This window comes from Protomyces lactucae-debilis, assembly GCF_002105105.1.
Source record: "Protomyces lactucae-debilis strain 12-1054 chromosome Unknown BCR37scaffold_2, whole genome shotgun sequence".
Lineage (NCBI taxonomy): Eukaryota > Fungi > Ascomycota > Taphrinomycetes > Taphrinales > Protomycetaceae > Protomyces > Protomyces lactucae-debilis.
The window spans coordinates 569,476-589,068 of record NW_024467994.1 but is presented as its reverse complement, the minus strand read 5'-3'; the positions used below and the strand labels follow the sequence as shown (position 1 = coordinate 589,068).

Sequence of the window (19,593 nt, the reverse complement as noted above, 5' to 3'; positions counted from 1 at the left end):
TGGGCTGATGTGATGAATGAGTGGGCAAGTCAGGACATGACCGGCCTTCTTATAGACCGTCAGGATGGAGGCCTCAGTCGGCTCAAACCTGATGTCACCGTTGTTCAATGTGCAAGTAACGCACAGACTGTTTAGCCCAAGGACGATCACTGACGGAGAAAGCTGATGTACCGCCTTTTCTGACCAGAGTGAGCATTCTGCGAGGCTTATCTATGACGAACATTCCGGTGTGGATGTACAATTTGGTTTTGTGTTAGATACGCTGAGGACTTGGTTGACCATAGATTCAAAAGAGATGCTGATTGTCGTGGAGATCTGAGCCGAGTTCGAGGCATAAACGCATCCATGTATCATGATCTCGGGAGATCTGTGCGCAGACGCAAGCACATGTGAACGATTTTCTGGGCAAGCAAGCAAGCAAGCATCTGTTCAGTGTCCAGCTGAGACAGGGAAGGCAGATCTTTTGATGAGTCGTTTCGACGGTCAGGACTCAGCATCCTCAGCGTGTAAGCCAAACAAATGATGGAGTTGAAAAGCAGCGGGGCTTGCTATACCCGAAGACTCCCATCCGCTTTCATTTGCGCGCCTGTGGTCGCCGGTCGGAACCTCGGAAGATCTCCCTTGAAGCGATCAGCTATATATTGTGCTGCAATATGTGTATTGTCGAATCGAGTGTGTCGCGGACATTGTATCTCGAGAGTCTTATCTATCTCCCTGGTGGGTAGATTGCAGATCCTTGGATGGCTAGCGGGATCAGAGCCGCACCTCTTGCACAATAGATTATATCATCGCAGAAATATGACAAGCAACGTGACAATGATGCCGATGACGAGCGCAATGGGGAAGATTGTCTTCCAATAGCACCAGAACTCTTCCGCTATGCAGGTGAACGAGCATGTGGTCCAAGTATCGTGCTCGATGAAGGGATCATCTTCTGGAGCAGGCATGTTTTGAGTAGGCAGGAGAGGAGCATATTTGATTGCCATATTGGAGCTGGCAGACTGAGCACGGGTGCTATGGATGGAGGGAGCGATGCATTGATGAGGCCAGCGGTGGACGCGAATTCGCCATCTGATTATCCGTTGCTGCAGCCGGGTGTTCTTTGGGAGTAAGACTGCTCCTCCACTGCAAACAGAAATAATTATCGCAGCGAGTTAGTCAACTACACGACAAAGAAGCACAGTAACTTGCAATCAGACTATAAGCAACTATGGGTATGCCTCGCTCTGTATGGCTCACTAGCATAGACTAATGACTCAGGTGTTCGTGGACAGAAGAAGCACTTGAAGCGACTGGCAGCGCCAAGCCACTGGATGCTCGACAAATTGTCGGGTGTCTATGCTCCTCGACCTATGGCCGGTCCTCACAAGTTGACTGAGTGCTTGCCGCTCATTGTCTTCCTCCGTAACCGTTTGAAGTACGCACTCAACGGCCGCGAAGTCAAGGCCATCCTCATGCAGCGTCTTATTGCTGTGGACGGCAAGGTCCGTACAGAGTCCACTTACCCTGCGGGTTTCCAGGATGTCATCTCCATTGAGAAGACTGGCGAGCACTTCCGTCTTCTCTTTGACGTCAAGGGCCGTTTCACCATCCACCGCATCTCATCCGAGGAGGCCGGCTACAAGCTCCTCAAGGTTAAGAAGGTCCAGCTCGGCCAGAAGGCCATTCCTTACGCTGTTACACACGATGGCCGTACCCTGCGTTACCCAGACCCTCTCATCCAGGTCAACGACACTGTCAAGTTCGACATTGCCACTGGCAAGATTGTCGACTTCCTCAAGTTTGAGGTTGGCCAGATGTGCATGATCACCGGTGGTCGCAACCAGGGCCGTGTGGGTGTCATCACATCTCGTGAGCGTCACGAGGGTTCATTCGATATTGTTCACGTCAAGGATGCTCTTGACCGTACCTTCGCAACCCGTCTCTCCAACGTTTTCTGCATCGGTGAGGCTGGCAAGGCATGGATCTCATTGCCAAAGGGCAAGGGTGTCAAGCTCGTACGTTCAGTTCCGTCTTTTGTTGTCATGAAAGCTAACGATAGACCATTTCCGAGGAGCGTGACCGTCGCAGGCAGCAGAACGCTGCTTAGATCACGCACAAACACATCAGCATCATTCCAGCGGATCGTAGCAAAAATGAAGACATTTTCAAATGGAAATAAGCAGCATCTGGGTGAGGCCACTTGGTCCCTAGTGTTCATTCCCCTTCATCTCCTGGCTTCCACCGGGATTTCTGGCATTGCGTCCAGATGAAGGTTCCTTGTTGATGCATGCATGTATGTGCGTTCCCTCCTCGTGACTGTCCTTCCACTAGATAAAAATCATCTTTACCTATTCATCCTCTTTCTCTTCCAACTGCCTGAACATCGTTGAAGTTTCTGAACATCTGAACGACGACCACATCTGAAGCTCAAGCTCAAGGACATCTAGCTACGTGAACAAGCCAGCTACTAATGCTTCGTCGTGCTCTCCCGCGGCAATCATGCTTCACTAAACGCACGCTCGCTCTCTGCCATCAAGCGCGTCAAGCCTCCAACGCCAGCTTCCAAGATCCCTCAGCAACCAACACACTCGACCGCGCCAACAGCTCACACTATACTGCTCCCCTTGCAAAGACTGTACGGAATATAAAGCTATTCAGTTTATCCTCCCTCACCCTCTCCACCCTCATCTCACCCGTCTTTTTCGTTATTGAGAGCGATTTAGATGTATCTGTGCGTGCAGCGATGGTAGGCGTTGCTATCTTGACATCAGGTGTGAGTACGGCTGTTGTTGCATGGGTCTTGAAACCTTATGTGGTTGCAGCGCGTGTTTTGGGAGAACGGGCTGGTTGGAGGGCGGGAACGCGTGTGCCTGAGGGCTTGGAAGAGGAAGCTTTGCCCATGACGATGGATCAGCAAGATGCCCTTGTAACGGGTGCAACGCCTCCCCCGGTGTCGTCTGCGTCAACGGCAACTTCAACGGGGAAGAGTGAAGAAATGTTATTGACGATGGACGAGCAGGACATCTTGACGACTTCCGGCATCAGAGAGAAGAGCACGACGGCCCCTCAGCAGCAAGTGGAGATGACTCGTTTGACGCTCCTTGGACAACGCACGACGAGTATTGTGGATGCAGGTAGCTTGATTCGTGATCGCAACGGTCGGATGTTTGCCAATCTCAAGACACAAGGAGGTCAAGACTGGTTCTATGTGCATGAAACCACGGGATTCTGGCAGACCCTTGCCAAGAACAGTCGGTCGGTTGATGAAGGACAAGTCTAGGTGGGATACACATGATAAAAGTCTACTTGGATAGCTTGATGCCTGCATTCTCCTCGAGTGCTTCTTTGCCAGACTCCACAGCACCACTCAACACATGTGTAGCATCCTCTGCCTTGTCGAGCACCGCTTGATATCCCATCTTTGCATGTGAAACAGTCATGTCGTGATAACGTTGCGCTCCAGGAATTTGTCCCTCCCAGCGATACAACACATTCCCTACATTTCTTGAGGTCTCTGGGAGGAAGTAGGCACCGGCACCCACACCAAACAATAACGGTGTAGCGAATCGAAAGAGAATATTGCGGTTGCGAGAGACAATGGAACCACTGAGTGCTGCAATCGCCGTATACAACGACCCAGGCATCAATGGTTCCTGCTTCGGCCGAATCTCCTTGACGGTGTTTTCCACTTGATGCTCAGCAGCAATCACTTTATCCACACCGCGTCGCAGCAAGGCATCCAGCTCATCGACTTTTTCAATGACGTACGTGCGACCGACTCGGATATTCTTCTCAAGTTCAGTGGGCGGTTGTGGGACGAGGAAGAATTTGCCCTCGTCTTGATCGTAGGCAGAGAGCTTTGCAGCGGGAGATTGAGCGTGTGCAGGGGTGGGGATGGGTCTTCGGGCGGCTTCAGCTTGTCTGGGTGTTGCTCTGCCTGCGAGATAGTATGAGCCTGAGCCTATGGCTGCTGTGCCGAGGAGGAGCTGCATTGTTAGATGTGATTGCGGATACAATAAGATGAAGCAGTTACCTTTGTCTTGAAGAGGCCCATGTCTGGTACACCTCTCTGCAGCTACTTGATCTCTGTGCAGTAGTTGGTGCGGTTGATTGCGCTTCTCACTTGCTCGCTGCCAGATTTCGCGATTCCAGCCACGGAAGCAGACGCGCGACTTGACTACTGCTGCTGTACTGTGATACTCCTGCTACTACTGCTCCACTAGTGCCTGGCTACTCTCTGAACTCAGGCATCCTCTACTCAGGGTCTCCTGCTATCAGGGCCCCTATTCTCCAGCATGTTTTACTCAGAAGTCATGCTCCAGCGCAAGGGCTCCCTTGCAAAAGTCTGGCTCGCAGCACACTACGAGAAGAAGCTCACCAAGAACAACATCATCCAGACCTCCATCCAAAGCGCAACGAAGGAGATTCGCGAGGAAAATCATGCGCCCATGGCCTTACGTCTCTCTGGCCAACTCCTCCTCGGTGTTGTCAAAATCTACTCTCGCAAAGCCAGGTATCTCCTCGAAGACTGCAACGATGCCCTCATCAAAATCAAAATGGCCTTCCGCCCTGGACAAGTGGATCTCTCTAGTGCATCTGTTCGTTCAGCACAAGCGCAAGCCGCCAATCTCATCTTACCCGACACACTCACAGAATTCGACTTGATGGGACCAGACCCCGGGTTTGACCTGAATATCGACTTTGACTTTGATGCACCCCCGACCAATACAGCCAATGTCTCGCGCGCTCAAGACATCACACTCGGCGAACGCTCCATTGAGTTTGGTCGTAATATGAGTGCGCTTGCCCTGGAGGAGGAAGAGGAGGATATTCTTGCAGGCGGCGTGGACCTCGACCTCGATATTGGCGCAGAAGATGGGCCGTCCCTTGAGATGGGTCGAGATGCAGCACCTGAACGGAGACTCTCGGACGAATTCGAGCTCATCACTGCACTCGACAAGGGAAACGATACCACCATGGCCATGGAAGACGAGGGTGCTCAGTACCAAGATGTTGAGATGGACTACCACAATGAACCTGGATTGGGTGACTTCAACGATTTCCCAATGGAAGATCTACCAGCTGCACCATCACGCGAGCCATCTGCTGTGCCTGCTGCAGGAGAGACAGTCGATGATGCAGCAGCAGCAACGACCGCCGCAGCACCCGTCCGAGCAAAACAAGTTCGAAAACGACGCTTGCAAGATGATGCAGCCACAGAACTCAGTTCACGCAGTATGAAGGCACTTCAAGAGAATCCTGCTCCCTTGACTAAACGCGCTCGTCGACTGCCCGCAGATCCAGGAGCCATGCATCTCATGCAACTCTCGATGCAAGGTCAATTGGGACAACTTGGTTGGCAGCCGATGCACTTGCATCCATCCATCAGGGAAATGCTCATGCCTGGCTTTGTACGGGAGATTGCGCGTGCTCGACAACAGACTGCAGAGGCAGGTAGTAGGCAAGGCAGTGTGCATCCAGCTGGCGAAGGTGAACAAGAAGCATTCATCCCTGACATGGACAATGATGGACCTGTTGCTGCTTTCGGCAATGACGAAAGTGGATTATCTGCCTTTGATCATGATCAGCCGGGGCTCGGCGATTTTAATGATGGTGGTGATGCTGACTTTGGTTTACCAGACGTCACTTTACCAGAAGACAGTACACGTTTGAGTCTACCCGGTCGCCAAGAGAGTGCAGCGCCTGGCACGGTGCGTGGAACGAGTCCTGCAGAGGCATTGAGTAGTCTCGACCCACTCCATTCAGATGCGCATGAATCAACACAATTTGAGTCAACTCAGCAAGCGAATGCCGCTGCTGGTGTTGTTGCAATTGATACAGCAACGGTCGTTGCCCAGCTCAAGGAAGCACTCGGTGGCAGGACCAAGAAAGCACAAGCAGCAGCATCAACTGGTTTCACAACCCTCGCTGAGGGAACCTCGCGTGCAGCTGCATCGAGTCTCTTCTTCCAGGTCTTGTTGTTGGCTACGAAAGATGCCCTCAAGGTGGAACAGAGCGAAGCCTATGGAGAAATAAAAATCAAGAGCAAAGCTGGACTCTACGCCCTCTCCGCCGAAGCCGGCAGCCAAGTCGCTGCTTGATGTCCCTTGTTCTTCTTCATCTCTTATGATGCCCAGACATGATATGCGCATGTCCTTTTGTATTTGTAGCGCTACTTTTGCACCTTTGTATCTCTTGTAGAACTTCTCACCCTTCTTGCTCATCAAACAACATGCGAGCTTGTTGAATCTCTTTCTGTACGTAAGCAACTCCTCGACACGTCCAAGATTTTTCGTTTCGCGCCGTAATGCAATTTTGAAGTCATCCACCTTGACTTTCTGTCGTTGTCCAGAAACACGACCAGCTTCACTACAGAGCTCTGAGATGTAATCTACAAGGATGTCGTCCATCACTTGTACACTGTCTGCTTGTGGCGCTTCATCACCAAAGGCATACATCATGGATCTTAGGTCTTTACCGAATAGCGCGGCATTTGGTTGACGACGTAGTGGAGCGCGCCCTTTACGGCCCCTTCCCCTCGCCACGAGGCATAGCAGCAGCTTAAGCCCCGCTCCTCTATCAAAGCTCACAAAAAAGCTTCGTGAGTGGTTCGTTCACGGTTGTGGTTCAAGAGACGATGCGCTACAAGACAACAAGACTACTCCACACCTCAAAACACCAGTGCTAGCATGTCAGTCCTACCAGGACCAGCAGTGCATCTTCTGTCCCGAGCCTGGAAGCAAATAATGTATAATGTTCTTCCCAAATCTATACAAGCTCACACGAAACTAGTGCATCATGGCTCCAAGAAGATGTCCTAGGTTTCAACTTTGGTGGTTGCGTGGTAGGTGAAAAGCCAGAGACTGTAACACTGTATGGTAAATCAACCGCTGGTGTCCCCTTCTTTGATGAAATATTCAAGCACGTTTGGCATATTGCTGAAGGTCATGCATTCGGAGAAGCGAATGACGAAAGCTGGTAAAGTCGCCGTTGCAACAGTCACTGAATCAGCGAGATATTTACTGCTCGGTGATCGGGTCGCACTCAACTTGCTTGTACGCTGTTTTGGTTTTGTGACAAAGTCTAGACGAGTGCTAATGCAGCTTGTACGCCACAGGTGAACGCAAGCCCTTGCGCGATATGACGAAGCCATGAACGAATCGTGATCAACGAACGAGGCGAGACAGACAAGGTTGCGGCTAAGCCTCCCATGGCAGCCATCCGAAAGTTTGAGTTTTCGCAGACAGATCCAATGAATGCTTCGTCCGACTATGTTCAAAACGTTAAGCTCGAGAAGCGGCCCAAGATGTCTGAAAACTTTCGCAAGGCAAATTCAGGAGACATCGTCCATTCCAGCCTTCACAGTCGTTGCAAAAGATTTGCAAGCAGATCAAGGTGTTGATGCTGCAATGAAGCTCTTGCTTTAGAAGAGAGTCAACTCTCGCAATGCAGAAGAACAAAAGCTGCAACACGAGAAGGAGACCTGGCTAGCGCAAGATCGCAAGATTCGACTCGAGCTCGAATTGGAGCGGAAGCATGCCAAGGTTGAGATTCGCAAGTCTGGCGCTTGGGAAAAGATGTCGCGGCGAGAAAGAGAGACATGGGCAGCAAGCGAAAACAGAAGAATTGAAACGTTTGAAGTGCGGATGGCGCAAGATCGTTTCAAACATTACAAGCCAAAGGTTGAGCTCAAATATGTCGACGATTTTGGCCGGAATATGTCTCAAAAGAAAGCATTCAAGCACTTGTCGCACCAATTCTACGGCAAGGATTCTGGCAGCGGCAAAACTGCCAAGAAACTTGCGAAGATCGAGAAGGAAAAGCTTGCTGAGCAGCGGACGATTTTTTGATAGACATGTCTCACACTTTACTCAACTCTCATTTCTGAAATATGAAGCCCACAACATACTTACGAGGCGTCAAGTGTTAGTTGCAATACATCCTAATGCAATGCGCCTCTGATGCTCGCAGGTGGATACAAAGGCTGCCGACCTGCTTCCAAGACTGGTTCAGATCTTCACGCGATGTCCTTAGCATAGATTCGTGGGGAAGCAGAGGTCAGTCGGGAGGCATCTGAGATCCTGTGCAGCGATACGGGAGATTGATATGGAGCATTCCGTCTTTGACTGCATTCTAACAGCAATCTACTTCCTCCTAAGCATGCACTCTGCGTTGACAGATTCCTCAGTCTCCATCAACAGAAGATTGTTTCAGTGCTGCAGGCCGCAGAAGCAGTGCTGATACTACATCGTGTCGTAGAATTTGACTGCATGGACGACACGACATCGTTTTAAAAGTTCAGGAGTCGTGCAATGCTCAGCTGCTGCAGGCCTCCCTAAAAGCGGAAGAACTATACACTAATTCTTCCTACCCATCAAACCACTCGTCTGTTCGACTGCAAGCCAATACAGCGTCGACGCCCCTATAGAGCAAATCAACTTGCTCAGCAGACACTGTGGAAGCAGTTTGCAACAGCAACCAGCAGTGATTAGCAGACATCTGACACTCGGTCTCTGTACACAAGATGCTCGTCAGTGCTTTCGCAAGCTTGCTTGTATTCACCTTCAAGTCCGCTTCGACCAGCAAATCCTTGCAGAGGAATCCCTCTACGCACGTTCCCACGATGCCACTTTTCAACAATCATACGACTTGGAAGGATTACTTGACATTTCTGAGTGATGAGACGTTGATTAGGTTCACTGACGTCGTTAAGTGCGGCAACAGGAACTTCAGTTTCTTCAGGTTTGCTCGTGGGGTCACCCCTTCCTTCGCAATGCAGAACGGCGAGCTCAAGACTGAGCATCTTGACATCGCTGCGTTTCCGGGCTGCAAAGACAAGTACAATTGGTTTAAAGTAAGTCGCAGCTCTTCAATGCTTTGTCTGACTTTCCTAGATGCGCAATTTTGTCCACAAGACTCCTGCACCTTCTGATCCGTCTCCTGGCCAGTCGAGAATTGTTTCAAGCTATCAAACTGTCAGACCTATTCGGGGTTCGCATCGCATTCCCGTTGAGCCAAAAGTGACTAGTCCCTAGAGGACACCGCTGCAGCTCTTTGAACCCCGAATCCAAGGCCTCATCCAGGAGTCAGTGCTCATCAGGAGACACCTCCTGGACCCAACTTCGAATCCCGCAGAATCTCGAAGCTCATTTTATATCTAACACAAACTGCTCCTGACTTGTTGTATTATATTTTCCGACACACAAAGACGATTAGGGCCTATATGTTGAGGCGTCAAGCACCCAGTCACATGGCTTGACCTGCTACTGTATCTCTCTGCAACGTGTCGCGTACTTCCGCGTGATGCAGATCTCTCTCGTTCCTCTCCTGTGTTCTCGTCCATAAGGAGAATGAGCCTCTACCCTGTCCCTCATTCTTTTTGCCTGTTCCAGGTCATTGGTACTTAACACCTCGTCATCACTGTATTCACGTACGTTCCTGATTACTATACTTCACCTGCAATTTGACTGGGGCTTTATCGCCCTGTGCCGACTCCTTGCAACGTTGCTTTTTCGTTTTACACTGTAGCTGGCCACATGCACGCACGACACAACATTTGATACGGGATGATTAGCTGCAGGGGACGACAACATTTCGCTTTGCTTTGAAGAATGCTACAAACGTAAAGCTGAGTCCTCAAAATTATGGCAGTGCCTCATTTTTGATCGCAATACTGCGACGCCAGTGGACATCTAATATCAAGTCTACTTTCGCCTCAAGTGTGTAATTACTCACTCTGATGTCTCTCTGGAAGGTTCCATCGAGCCTTTTGCTTTTCTCACTCTTGTCGGCCGTACTGTATCGACCTACCGCGGCTGCGCCCATGACGCCAGCTAAGACCATTAGCGAATCGCACAATGCAGCAGGGCTAGAGCCCGAAACTTCCACCGACAGCATCTCGACTGAAGACGCAAACGCCTACCCTGCACTCAATAGGGATTACTGGCTACTTAACGACAAGACCCAGCCTACCTTCTACGACGCAAAATTCTCACTTTCATCCATCATGACCGGAAAGCTCCCAAATTGCGCTCGAATTGATCCAGTGATTGAGGCCCATCAACACTATAAGTGCCTGACGAGGTGTCAAAACGCACGCGAGAGTTACGAGGATCAATATGTGAATGATATGATTCACAGAAAATTCTTCCAACACAAGAAGGGGGTTTGCTTACAAGGTACGGCTGTTCGTATAGAGCGTGACACCCTCAAGTATGACCTGAGCTTCTTCGAGCTCCTTTGCTTTTGGCAATGCACATGTACATTCTTCCACATTCTCGAAAACATCCGGATGCCTCAAATCAGTATCAACAAACAAATCTTTGAGCTCTCCCCAGAAAAGAAGGAGTCTTACTGGGCAGCCCTCTGGCCACGCAAAGTTTCCTCGCGTTGTCATGTTGACGACATACAAAAGAAGTTCTTGCAGGCACGTCCGGATGAAGAAGCACTTGCTGAGGCGCAGAGTGAGGAGATCGGCAGACCTGTCTGGGTGACGAGATTTGAGGAAATTGTGCAAGTGCACAAATCTGTTTCCCCAAAAGAAATTGAGTTGGAGATGTCCAAGCGGTGTAAATGCAAACGACGCCTGCCAATAAACGAGCACAGATATCTTCCAGGTTACTGTATCGGAACCAACTGGTACATCAAGTCCAAGGAAGAGCACCCTCCTCAGGATGTAGCGACCAACATTCAGCAAATGTGTCCCTGGCCACCGACCATGAATACTCTAGACGGCAATGCAGGCCAGTCATCGGGTTCAGGGCAGATTCCATCAGCCCTCGGCCATCATCCGCAATCGTCACACCAGGCAGCTGCAGCTGGATCAAGCCATCAATTGACATATGAGGAGCAGATGATATTGTTCTCGAGGGAGACTACCAAATTTATGAGCTTGTTCCCAAACGATCAAGGGGTTCCTGAGCCCATGAACCATGGATCTCTTGGTCCGCAATGTCCGCCGTACAATCCACTCGACTATTATCAAGCATATAGTCAGTGTCAGTCCTCTTCAAACGCTGAAGAGTCATCAGGGCAAGGAAACCCCTCGCAGCATTACGACCATACAGCCGACCAACAGCGCGTTCAGGCTCAGAATGGCCAGCAATGCAATGAATATTTGCCTGATTGGTCTCAGTACGGCCAGGATGATGGTGACGGCAATGGTGATGGGAATGGCAAGAACAATCGACCGGGGCCATATGTATAGTGAAATTGTGCTGGATGTCACGGACTGACGAATTCAGTTGCCTCACCATCTAAGACCCCTGTTGACATCTCGCGGCTATTCTTCTGTGCTCAACCACAGTGACCGATCTGGATCTCGCCATCTAGGTCATGGAACTATTCCTTCAGCATCTTCAACAGTTGCTTGCGTTGTTCCGGCTTAACTCTCTTATTCTCACCGTACCAGCATGAGACGGCTCTTCGTCTGCAGCTGATAGAGTGTCTTGCTCGACGCCGTCTACAACTTCGGGGACGAAGGCCCTGTCTCTTACTTTACTGCCCTTAGCTTTTGGCTCTACATGAAAATTAGGAAAAAGAAAAAAAACCTTCTAGAAGTCTGGACGGTGGGGCCCACACGAACACGTGATGCACGAAATAAAATAAGTAAACAACGCGTCTTAAATACGCGTTATCTCTATAGCTGAGGGCACGATGGAGCTCGCCCTTGCGGAGGCGTATGCTACAGACAAGCCTAATCTAGCAGCCATAGCTAGAAAGTATGACGTGGGCCGATCAAGCCTCTCGCGCCAATACCGCGGGAAGTCTACCTCCATGAGGGTCAAGCTCGAGAACATGCAGGCGCTCAACAAACATCAAGAAAAATGCGTGCTTGACTGGATTGCACGACTGACCGATCAATGCGTTTCGCCTCCGCCATCAATGGTGATGAATTTTGCGTCGAAACTCGCTGGCCGCCAGCTCGGACAGCATTGGGTCACGCGTTTTATTGCGCGACACAAGGAGGAAGTGAGCAGCGGTTTTCTTCAAACATTGGACTTGGCGCGCCACAAGGCGGACTCTGCGGAAAGCTACAAGACATGGTTCATCAGAGTGGGCGAGGTGATCGAAAAATACGGGATCACTGCCCATAACTTGTACAATATGGACGAGAAGGGCTTCATGCTAGGCCAATTGTCAAAGATGCGCAGAGTCTTCACCAAGCAGGAATTTGTTGGAAAGACATTGCCCAGGGCTGTGCAAGACGGTAGTCGTGAGTGGATTACCGTTCTGGCCACAATCTGCGCGGATGGGACTGCGCTGTCACCGGGCCTGATCTACAAGGCAAAGTCAGGAGAGGTCCATGATGATTGGGTCCAGGACTTCAGGCGTGAGGAGCATAGCTGCTATTTCGCTGCGTCTCATAACGGCTGGACTTCCAACATGCACGGCCTGGACTGGCTGGACAAGATTTTCGAGAAGGAGACCAAGTTGAAGGCAAGGAGGTCTTGGAGGCTACTTTTTCTCGACGGTCATGGGTCACATATGACCGATGCATTCTTGGATCGCTGCATCGAGCTCAAGATTATATGTGCCTTCTACCCGCCTCATTCGACGCACAGCTTGCAGCCGCTCGATGTAAGCTGTTTCAGTCCACTTGCGGGATATTATTCACAAGGCCTGAACGACTTGATCACAACTATGGAGGGACATACAGCCATCAAAAAGCGTGACTTCTTCTTGATCTTCTGGAAAGCATGGCAGAAGACGTTTGTGAAGAAGACGATTGAGTCTTCTTTCCAAAAGACGGGTCTCTGGCCTGTCAATGCAGAGGTCGTGCTCAAAGGCTTGCGTCAGAGACCTCGAACTCCAAGCGTTGCTAATGAGCCTCAGCAACATGATAGTGCTCGACCCGCGACAGGCTATGGGACCGTGTCCAAGGCCCACAAGATTCGAACCTTCGTGAACCGGTTATCTGCAAGAGGTTCGCCTGGCCAGCGAAAAGCTTCCAAATACATTGGCCACCATTACACAAAACTTTTAGCCGAGAACAAGGCAGCGGCTGCCAGGATTGAGCAGCTTGAGAAGGCTAATAGTTGGAAGACACGATCAAGGAAGAGGGCATTGACCGTCATCGAGCAAGTGAGAGCTGTCCAAAGTCAGGCCGGCGTGTTTACGGACGGCGAGACTGTCGAGCTGAGGCGAGAACTTATAGAGCAGCGGGAAGAGGTCAAACGACAGCAGCAGGCGATCAAAGCAGTCCGAAAGGCAGCAGTGGCTCAGAAGAAGGCTAACAAGGAGTCTCAGGTCCAGCGGAGACGTGAGGCGCGTGCAGCGGCTGTTGTTGTGCGCAATGCGGCAAGCGCTGAAAAGAAGGCCGCTTCCCAGGCCGCTAAGGCTGCCAAACAGGCCCAGAAAGAAGCTGATTTGGAGTCCAAGCCAAGTCAAGCCGGCAAAAGGTCTGCATCACGCACCAAACGCAGTGATACAGCGACTCGCTCTGTTGAAGTGACAACTGCAGTTGAGGTACCCCTCGTGGAGGTCACGACACGATCTGGGCGAGTTAGTGTCCGACCTTCACACAAAAGGACATGAAGCATTGTGCTTCCAATAGATTTAACGATAGACTAGCCTAGAGCAAAGTATGATTATGATTGATGTCAACTCAATTCACCTATACCGGTTTTTAGCGCGCTTATAAATTCGGGAGAAATGTGCATCACGTGGTCGTGTCCACCCCACCGTCCAGACTTCTACTGCTTTGGTCTTCTATCATCAACTCTATTATTTGGTAAAACCGTCTTTGTCTGTCTCTCCTACTGTTCATCGTCTTCGATGTGTACTCGCTTTGCTCTGCCCATTCGCCCCTCAGCCTAGTTGTTACACTGAAGCGTTTTTTTGTAAGATAGCCTATGCTTGCTGCAGGCGTGCTTATGCAAGCTGCAGCGATGTCTTGTTTGTATCCAATCTAATTCGTCTTTGGCTCCCGAAAGAGCATTTCAAGCGCAGCTACGTCTCTTCGTCTTCAAACTTTGAGAGGTTTGCTAGACAGCCGTCCGCACATAGAGCAGTCAGCGTCAACAGCTGAGCATCTTGATCAGTGACAGAAGACGCTGAGAGCTCTGTACTGCGAGCCTACAATCGATCAGCACAACGTCCGCAGAGGAGACCCCATATGCATACATCTACAGCTAATAGCACACAGAGGGATTTGCACATAGCTGCAATATACCGCCCGAGCGGGACCAGTACGAAAATGACGCTTGCAAGATGATGCAGCCACATAACTCAGTTTACGCAGTATGAAAGCACGCAAGCAGATGCCGCTGCTGGTGTTGTCGCAATTGAGGCAGCAACGGTCGTTACCCAGCCCAAGGAAGCACTCGGCGGCAGGACCAAGAAAGCACAAGCAGCAGCATCAACTAGTTTTACAACCCTCGCTGAGGGAACCTCGCGTGCAGCTGCATCGAGTCTCTTCTTCCAGGTCTTGTTGTTGGCTACGAAAGATGCCCTCGAAGTGGAATAGAGCGAAGCCTATGGTGAAATCAAAATCAAAGACGAGGCAGGACCTTACGCGCTCTCCGCCGAAGCCCGCAGCCAAGTCGCTGCTTGAAGTCCCTTGTTCTTCTTCATCTTCCATGATGCCCAGACATGATATGCGCGTGTCTCTTTGTATTTGTAGCGCTTCTTTTGCACCTTTTGCACCTTTGTATCTCTTGTAGAACTTCTCACCCTTCTTGCTCATCAAACAACTTGCGAGCTTGTTGGATCTCTTTCTGCATCGTAAGCAGTTCCTCGACACGTCCAAGCTTCTTTGTATCGCGACGTAGTGCAAATTTGAAGTCATCCACCTTGACTTTCTGTCGTTGTCCAGCAACACGACCAGCTTCACTACAGAGCTCTGAGATGTAATCTACAAGGATGTCTTCCATCACTTGGACACTGTCTGCTTGTGGCGCTTCATCACCAAAGGCATACATCATCGATCGTAGGTCTTTACCGAATAGCGCAGCATTTGGTTGACGACGTAGTGGAGCACGCGCTTTACGATCCTTCTCCTCGCCACGAGGCATAGCAGCAGCTTAAGCCCAAGCCCTCTTTCAGGACTCTGAGATGGCTTTTTGAGTGGTTCGCTAATGTTGGTTGTGGGTCAAGAGTCGCGTGCTAGAACGACAAGACGCCAAGTCTACTGTACTCCACACCTCAAGACACCAGTGCTAGCATGTCAGTCCTGCCAGGAACAGCAGCGCATCTCCTATCTCCAGGCTGGAAGCAGATAATGTATGATGTCCTCCACAAACTTCTACAAGCTCACACGAAACTAGTGCATCATGGCTCCAAGAAGATGTCCCAGGTTTCGACTTTGGTGGTTTCGTGGTGGGTGAAAAGCCAGAGACTGCAACACTGTACGGTAAATCAACCGGTGTTCTTGCTGGTGTCCCCTTCTTTGATGAGATATTCAAGCAGCTCGATTGTACAGTCGTTTGGCATCTTGCTGAAGGTGATGCATTTGAAGCAGCCGATACGAAAGCTGGTAAAGTTGCCGTTGCAACAGTCACTGGATCAGCGAGACATTTACTGCTCGGTGAACGGGTCGCACTCAACTTACTTGCACGCTGTTCTGGTATCGCAACGAAGTCTAGACGAATGCTACAGCTGGTACGGAAAGCTGGCTATCAAGGCATCTTGGCCGGTACGCGAAAGACAACACCGGGGTTTCGACTGGTTGAGAAGTATGGTATGATTGTGGGTGGCATTGATGCGCATCGTCATGATCTCTCGAGTATGGTAATGCTCAAGGATAATCACGTCTGGTCCAAAGGCAGTATCACAAAAGCAGTGGAAGCAGCACGCGCTGTTGCTGGCTTCTCCGTCAAGATTGAAGTGGAGTGTCGCAGTACGGTTGAAGCAGATGAAGCCATTACTGCAGGCGCGGATATCATCATGCTGGACAACTTCACGGGTGAGGGACTGATTGTTGCTGCAGAAGCGCTACGGACCCAGTGGCAAGGCAAAGCGAGTTTCCTACTCGAGTGCTCTGGTGGTTTGACTGAAGAGAATGTCTCTAGCTTCCTGTGCAATGCAATCGATGTCTACTCAACCAGCTCGGTGCATCAATCCGTCCAGCACGTTGATTTCAGTCTCAAGATTGATCAAAAGTAGTCGTGGAGAGGCCGTAGAAATGCAAATGTGAATCATAACGCTCGCTGTCTTATGCTGTCGAGGGCCTTGCCCATCATGCTTCAATACACGATTGATTAGAGGAGCTTGCCAAGCCGCGCCAAGTGGTAGTTGATGGTATTGTCCTTTTTGACATACTGCTTGCCAGTCGCCATACACCGCTTCAAATTCGTCGCAAAGGCAGCACACTCTGCTGCATTGGGGTTATCCCCATGACTTGCCCAACACCCTAGCATCGCTGCCATCTCTGCGGCACAGGGCCCTGCATTCTTTTCCTTTGGCGGACGGACTTTGAGGCGGGCTAGATTGAGCCGCGGGGGTTTATTGACAGGCATACACTTGATGAGGGTTGTGTGCCAATGAGCGCTCCTGCCACCCTGGATAGACTTGTGCTTCGATGAGCTGGGTAGATAGGATAGAAGCAAGCACTTGCTCTCACTTGGTCTCGGCCGTCTTCTCGTTCAAATCGCGCGACAAATTTGTGGACAGGGACACGTGATATGGACTATTGAGAGATTTGATATGAAGCATCGGAAGGAGTTAGACAAGGTGTGAGAGAGTAGAAGGGCATGGAGCATACACTGCAGCCCATTCTACAGGCCTTTCTACTGTGTCTTGCGTTCCTGGCTAGCGGCACCTGCATTTTGAGGCACCGAGGCAGGCATACGGCCCAAGTACTGCGAAACAAGACCCCTGATTGTCTGCCAACCTTGCTTGACTGGTGCAGGTACACGCGGATCAGCCACCGCATGATCCAGCGTCAGTGCAAGCTGTGAAAATTGTGTGCGTGTAAAGGCAGACGTACTGTAGCGGTAGCGCAAGAATGCACCAACCATAGCGAGTGTGTGGAAGGGCAATTGCCACGTCAAGACACCAAGCAAGACGCGACCACCAACAACAAGCAGTTCAATACGTGCAGCAAGGGCCATAGCGCGCTCGTAGTTCTGCTTGATCCACGAATTGGTGATTCGACAAAAGCGGGCACTCGTCGTCTGTGCATTCTCTTGTAGTGCAGTCTCATCGAATGCCGGGACAACTGAAGCGCGCAGATACGTGAGGAAGTGGAACACTGAGAAGATTGTGTAAGGCAATAGAGCCACAACAATCGGCTTGCTGATGAAGAGCCAGTAGGCAGCCAGGAGAAAGTACTGTACATTCTCATCCGTCCAGAGCTTCAGAGCCAACTGCAAATCAATGGGCCCACGCGTCTTTGGGTTTGAGAACGTCTTGTACGTGACGATACCATAGGTCAAGAGAGCACCCACAAACGACGCCTTGAATGCTAATCCATGCTTGCTGGCACTGAATGTGACAAAGGCAAGAAGATAACGTAAAGAGCAAGCGAGGTGAAGACAGTGGCCAGCGAACCAGATCTAGGGAAAGTTAGTAAACCTAATCGAACAACAGGCCTGAAGCTTACAAACTGCGGGTGCTGAACAAGGGTAACAACTCTCTGCTGAAGCGTTGTTGGCTGTGCTGTAGCTGCTTTTGGAGGCATCTCTATAAGGCCGTAGGGAATGGGTCGTGTGTGCAGGTCTCGTTTAACTATTTCTCTTTCTTTGCGATGACGCGCCAATAGACAGATTCAGATTGCACCAGCTACACCTACCGCATCAACGGCGGCCTCTCCTTCGCATTACGCGTCACTCGTGAGTAGATCCACTCGAGTGCCTCTGCTACTCCATCTCCTCTAAGTGCCGAGCAGCCCAGTATGCCACCCTCGCGAGGATCAATCTGTTCGATGATTGGGTTGATTGCCTCCTTGATGTCTACTAGCGCCATAGCCTCTTCCTGATCCTGCTTATTGGCCAGCACTAAGATCGGAATCCCAGAAATATCCCCTGCAATATCCTCTAGAACACTCGATGACTCTGACAGACGCTCTGGGCTAGATGCATCAACAATGAAGACAATAATGTGTGCTTCAGAGAAATAACGCTGCCAAAGCGGCCGTAGCGCTGTCTGACCACCAAGGTCCCAGCATGTCAGTTTCGTCCTCTTGATGACTAGCTTCCCCACTTGTAGTAAGCAAAAGCCTGAAGAAGCGTCCTTATTTACGACTTACCATTCTGGCCCACCGTTGGTGTTATCTTCTCTGCTGCGAGAGAAGGAGCACCACTCACACTCTTCATACGTTCAAGGAGCGTAGTTTTGCCAGCATTATCCAAGCCAAGAATCAGTACGCCATATTCTGGTTTGCGCGTATAAGATGCAACCAAATCTCGTAAAAGCGTATACATGTTTGCGACTTCAGCTTGTGGTCGATTTATGTCGATCAAGGACCGTGACCAGCTCAGCGATATGGAAGCACTTCCTTGCGCAAGAGCTGCGCAGCAGCCAGGCGACAGATTCTAGCAGGAAATGGATGCGTATACAACCAGAAGGCAAGGCAACGACAACGCGCAAGTCGACGTGCTGGGCAGAATTCAGATGCCACGCCGCAAGCATAAGCGAGAATGAAAAGGAAAGATTACGTCTAATGTAGGTAAAGAAACGAGATCAATTGAAATCAAAAGGTGCTAATTGTGTGTGTAAGTCTCAGCAACTGGCTGACCTAAGCCTCGCAAATCAGAATGGAGTCTGCTTTTGAACCAGCAATCGCAGGCCCATCAGAAAAGAACGAGAAGTCATCAGAGTGGCGGAATTAAATGTCGATGGTGCATAACCGCGCTTTCAAGAAAGACTCGTTTGAAGGAAAGAGATAAACTGAGCAGAGAAGTGTAGGGACGTCCGTTGGTTTGGAATTCGGTTCGCGAATAGCGTAAAACCAAACATTGTGATCGACCGATTTCCCTTTTCCCTTTTCGAATGAGAAAAGCTAAGAATGTCAGTAAGTCGATCAGCATCATATCCCAATGAGTTACCATATAGCCTGCTCCAGTCTTGCCAGCGCAATGACCCTGGAACTCTGGCATGTCTTTCGAAGTCATCTTTACCATGAGCTGCCAAGCAGGCTCGTAGCCTTGTCCATCCAGGCGAAGCTCAAGTACCTGATTGAGGCTGAGAGTTCTCTTAGCACTAAATCTGTCATTCAGAGGACAAGTCAAAGATTTGAACTGGAAACCGTGACTTTGTCGTGGCAGCAAGTCCTTGACATAGAAAGGCCATGTCTTTGGCTCGCGACGCAGGCACTTGAGTGTCAACGGCCAAAACCCAGGGACATTAGCTTCATAGATCTCGTGACAGACCTTGTACGTCTTGCCTTTATCGTGTGTCAGACCATAAAAAGTCAAAATGCCGAGCTTCTTCCCCTGGTCTCCATGAAGGGTCAGCTCTAGCTACAGGATATCAGCATCTCCTTTCACTTATGATTGGCTCACCGTACCGTAGCCCATGCACCGCCCTTGTCATTGATGCACTGACCTTGCTGCGATAAATAAGCAATTCCTGGCTCTCCATCTTCATCGACCCAGGTCTTCCAACCGTTAGACTTTGTCGCCAGGATCAAGTCACGCGGTATGGTCGCACGGATTCCGAAGCCACCACAGT

The 19,593-nt window shown here is 50.3% G+C and overlaps 13 protein-coding genes across 13 annotated transcripts; 7 read left to right on the top strand and 6 right to left on the bottom strand.

Moving 5' to 3' along the window:
* Positions 1-1,159: 1,159 nt before the first annotated feature.
* BCR37DRAFT_364231 (40S ribosomal protein S4) lies at positions 1,160-2,340 on the top strand. Its single transcript, XM_040868252.1, has 3 exons — positions 1,160-1,214; positions 1,261-1,997; positions 2,042-2,340. The coding sequence occupies exons 1-3, from the start codon at positions 1,211-1,213 to the stop codon at positions 2,087-2,089; spliced, it is 789 nt and encodes a 262-aa protein (XP_040727921.1). The 5' UTR covers positions 1,160-1,210; the 3' UTR covers positions 2,090-2,340.
* Positions 2,341-2,452: 112 nt separating this feature from the next.
* Positions 2,453-3,262, top strand: BCR37DRAFT_390777 (uncharacterized protein; the record flags this gene model as incomplete). Its single annotated transcript, XM_040870911.1, has 1 exon — positions 2,453-3,262. One exon carries the CDS (start codon positions 2,453-2,455, stop codon positions 3,260-3,262), a length of 810 nt encoding a protein of 269 aa, XP_040727920.1.
* Positions 3,263-3,284: 22 nt separating this feature from the next.
* On the bottom strand, positions 3,285-4,036 carry BCR37DRAFT_390776 (apolipo protein O-domain-containing protein; the record flags this gene model as incomplete). Its single annotated transcript, XM_040870910.1, has 2 exons — positions 3,285-3,968; positions 4,016-4,036. 2 exons carry the CDS (start codon positions 4,034-4,036, stop codon positions 3,285-3,287), a joined length of 705 nt encoding a protein of 234 aa, XP_040727919.1.
* Positions 4,037-4,161: 125 nt separating this feature from the next.
* Positions 4,162-6,201, top strand: BCR37DRAFT_376421 (Rec8 like protein-domain-containing protein). The gene has a single exon (XM_040868594.1). The coding sequence runs from the start codon at positions 4,278-4,280 to the stop codon at positions 6,081-6,083; it is 1,806 nt and encodes a 601-aa protein (XP_040727918.1). The 5' UTR covers positions 4,162-4,277; the 3' UTR covers positions 6,084-6,201.
* Positions 6,202-6,233: 32 nt separating this feature from the next.
* On the bottom strand, positions 6,234-6,509 carry BCR37DRAFT_333168 (transcription initiation factor IID, 18kDa subunit; the record flags this gene model as incomplete). Its single annotated transcript, XM_040867088.1, has 1 exon — positions 6,234-6,509. A coding segment is annotated over one exon (276 nt), but the record flags the coding sequence as incomplete, so codon positions are not given.
* A 683-nt stretch (positions 6,510-7,192) lies between these two features.
* Positions 7,193-7,832, top strand: BCR37DRAFT_390774 (SART-1 family-domain-containing protein; the record flags this gene model as incomplete). Its single annotated transcript, XM_040870909.1, has 2 exons — positions 7,193-7,327; positions 7,410-7,832. The coding sequence occupies 2 exons, from the start codon at positions 7,193-7,195 to the stop codon at positions 7,830-7,832; spliced, it is 558 nt and encodes a 185-aa protein (XP_040727916.1).
* A 542-nt stretch (positions 7,833-8,374) lies between these two features.
* On the top strand, positions 8,375-9,077 carry BCR37DRAFT_411821 (uncharacterized protein). The gene is made up of 2 exons (XM_040872207.1): positions 8,375-8,836; positions 8,877-9,077. Exons 1-2 carry the CDS (start codon positions 8,507-8,509, stop codon positions 9,015-9,017), a joined length of 471 nt encoding a protein of 156 aa, XP_040727915.1. The 5' UTR covers positions 8,375-8,506; the 3' UTR covers positions 9,018-9,077.
* A 1,174-nt stretch (positions 9,078-10,251) lies between these two features.
* Positions 10,252-11,496, top strand: BCR37DRAFT_376417 (uncharacterized protein). Its single transcript, XM_040868593.1, has one exon. It carries the CDS (start codon positions 10,274-10,276, stop codon positions 11,186-11,188), a length of 915 nt encoding a protein of 304 aa, XP_040727914.1. The 5' UTR covers positions 10,252-10,273; the 3' UTR covers positions 11,189-11,496.
* Positions 11,497-14,651: 3,155 nt separating this feature from the next.
* Positions 14,652-14,996, bottom strand: BCR37DRAFT_385485 (transcription initiation factor IID, 18kD subunit-domain-containing protein; the record flags this gene model as incomplete). Its single annotated transcript, XM_040870357.1, has 1 exon — positions 14,652-14,996. The coding sequence occupies one exon, from the start codon at positions 14,994-14,996 to the stop codon at positions 14,652-14,654; it is 345 nt and encodes a 114-aa protein (XP_040727913.1).
* BCR37DRAFT_142588 (putative nicotinate-nucleotide pyrophosphorylase) lies at positions 14,959-16,134 on the top strand. Its single transcript, XM_040866075.1, has 2 exons — positions 14,959-15,204; positions 15,249-16,134. The coding sequence occupies exons 1-2, from the start codon at positions 15,146-15,148 to the stop codon at positions 16,084-16,086; spliced, it is 897 nt and encodes a 298-aa protein (XP_040727912.1). The 5' UTR covers positions 14,959-15,145; the 3' UTR covers positions 16,087-16,134.
* Positions 15,925-16,573, bottom strand: BCR37DRAFT_142572 (mitochondrial ribosomal protein subunit Mrp10). The gene has a single exon (XM_040866074.1). It carries the CDS (start codon positions 16,437-16,439, stop codon positions 16,182-16,184), a length of 258 nt encoding a protein of 85 aa, XP_040727911.1. The 5' UTR covers positions 16,440-16,573; the 3' UTR covers positions 15,925-16,181.
* Position 16,574: 1 nt separating this feature from the next.
* On the bottom strand, positions 16,575-17,646 carry BCR37DRAFT_142612 (uncharacterized protein). Its single transcript, XM_040866076.1, has 2 exons — positions 17,525-17,646; positions 16,575-17,477 (listed from the first exon to the last, which is right to left on the bottom strand). Exons 1-2 carry the CDS (start codon positions 17,600-17,602, stop codon positions 16,710-16,712), a joined length of 846 nt encoding a protein of 281 aa, XP_040727910.1. The 5' UTR covers positions 17,603-17,646; the 3' UTR covers positions 16,575-16,709.
* A 63-nt stretch (positions 17,647-17,709) lies between these two features.
* Positions 17,710-18,344, bottom strand: BCR37DRAFT_343432 (GTPase; the record flags this gene model as incomplete). Its single annotated transcript, XM_040867504.1, has 2 exons — positions 17,710-18,122; positions 18,170-18,344. The coding sequence occupies 2 exons, from the start codon at positions 18,342-18,344 to the stop codon at positions 17,710-17,712; spliced, it is 588 nt and encodes a 195-aa protein (XP_040727909.1).
* Between the last annotated feature and the right edge of the window lie 1,249 nt (positions 18,345-19,593).

Coding starts and splice junctions, on each gene's coding strand:
- BCR37DRAFT_142588 (XM_040866075.1), top strand. CDS start 15,146: ATGTCAGTCCTGCCAGGAACAGCAGCGCATCTCCTATCTCCAGGCTGG. Junction 15,205..15,248: donor CCAGGCTGGAAGCAGATAAT/GTATGATGTCCT, acceptor ACACGAAACTAG/TGCATCATGGCTCCAAGAAG.
- BCR37DRAFT_364231 (XM_040868252.1), top strand. Junction 1,998..2,041: donor AGGGCAAGGGTGTCAAGCTC/GTACGTTCAGTT, acceptor AGCTAACGATAG/ACCATTTCCGAGGAGCGTGA.
- BCR37DRAFT_142572 (XM_040866074.1), bottom strand. CDS start 16,439: ATGCCTGTCAATAAACCCCCGCGGCTCAATCTAGCCCGCCTCAAAGTC.
- BCR37DRAFT_376417 (XM_040868593.1), top strand. CDS start 10,274: ATGCCTCAAATCAGTATCAACAAACAAATCTTTGAGCTCTCCCCAGAA.
- BCR37DRAFT_142612 (XM_040866076.1), bottom strand. CDS start 17,602: ATGCCTCCAAAAGCAGCTACAGCACAGCCAACAACGCTTCAGCAGAGA. Junction 17,478..17,524: donor TTGTTCAGCACCCGCAGTTT/GTAAGCTTCAGG, acceptor AACTTTCCCTAG/ATCTGGTTCGCTGGCCACTG.
- BCR37DRAFT_376421 (XM_040868594.1), top strand. CDS start 4,278: ATGTTTTACTCAGAAGTCATGCTCCAGCGCAAGGGCTCCCTTGCAAAA.
- BCR37DRAFT_411821 (XM_040872207.1), top strand. CDS start 8,507: ATGCTCGTCAGTGCTTTCGCAAGCTTGCTTGTATTCACCTTCAAGTCC. Junction 8,837..8,876: donor ACAAGTACAATTGGTTTAAA/GTAAGTCGCAGC, acceptor TGACTTTCCTAG/ATGCGCAATTTTGTCCACAA.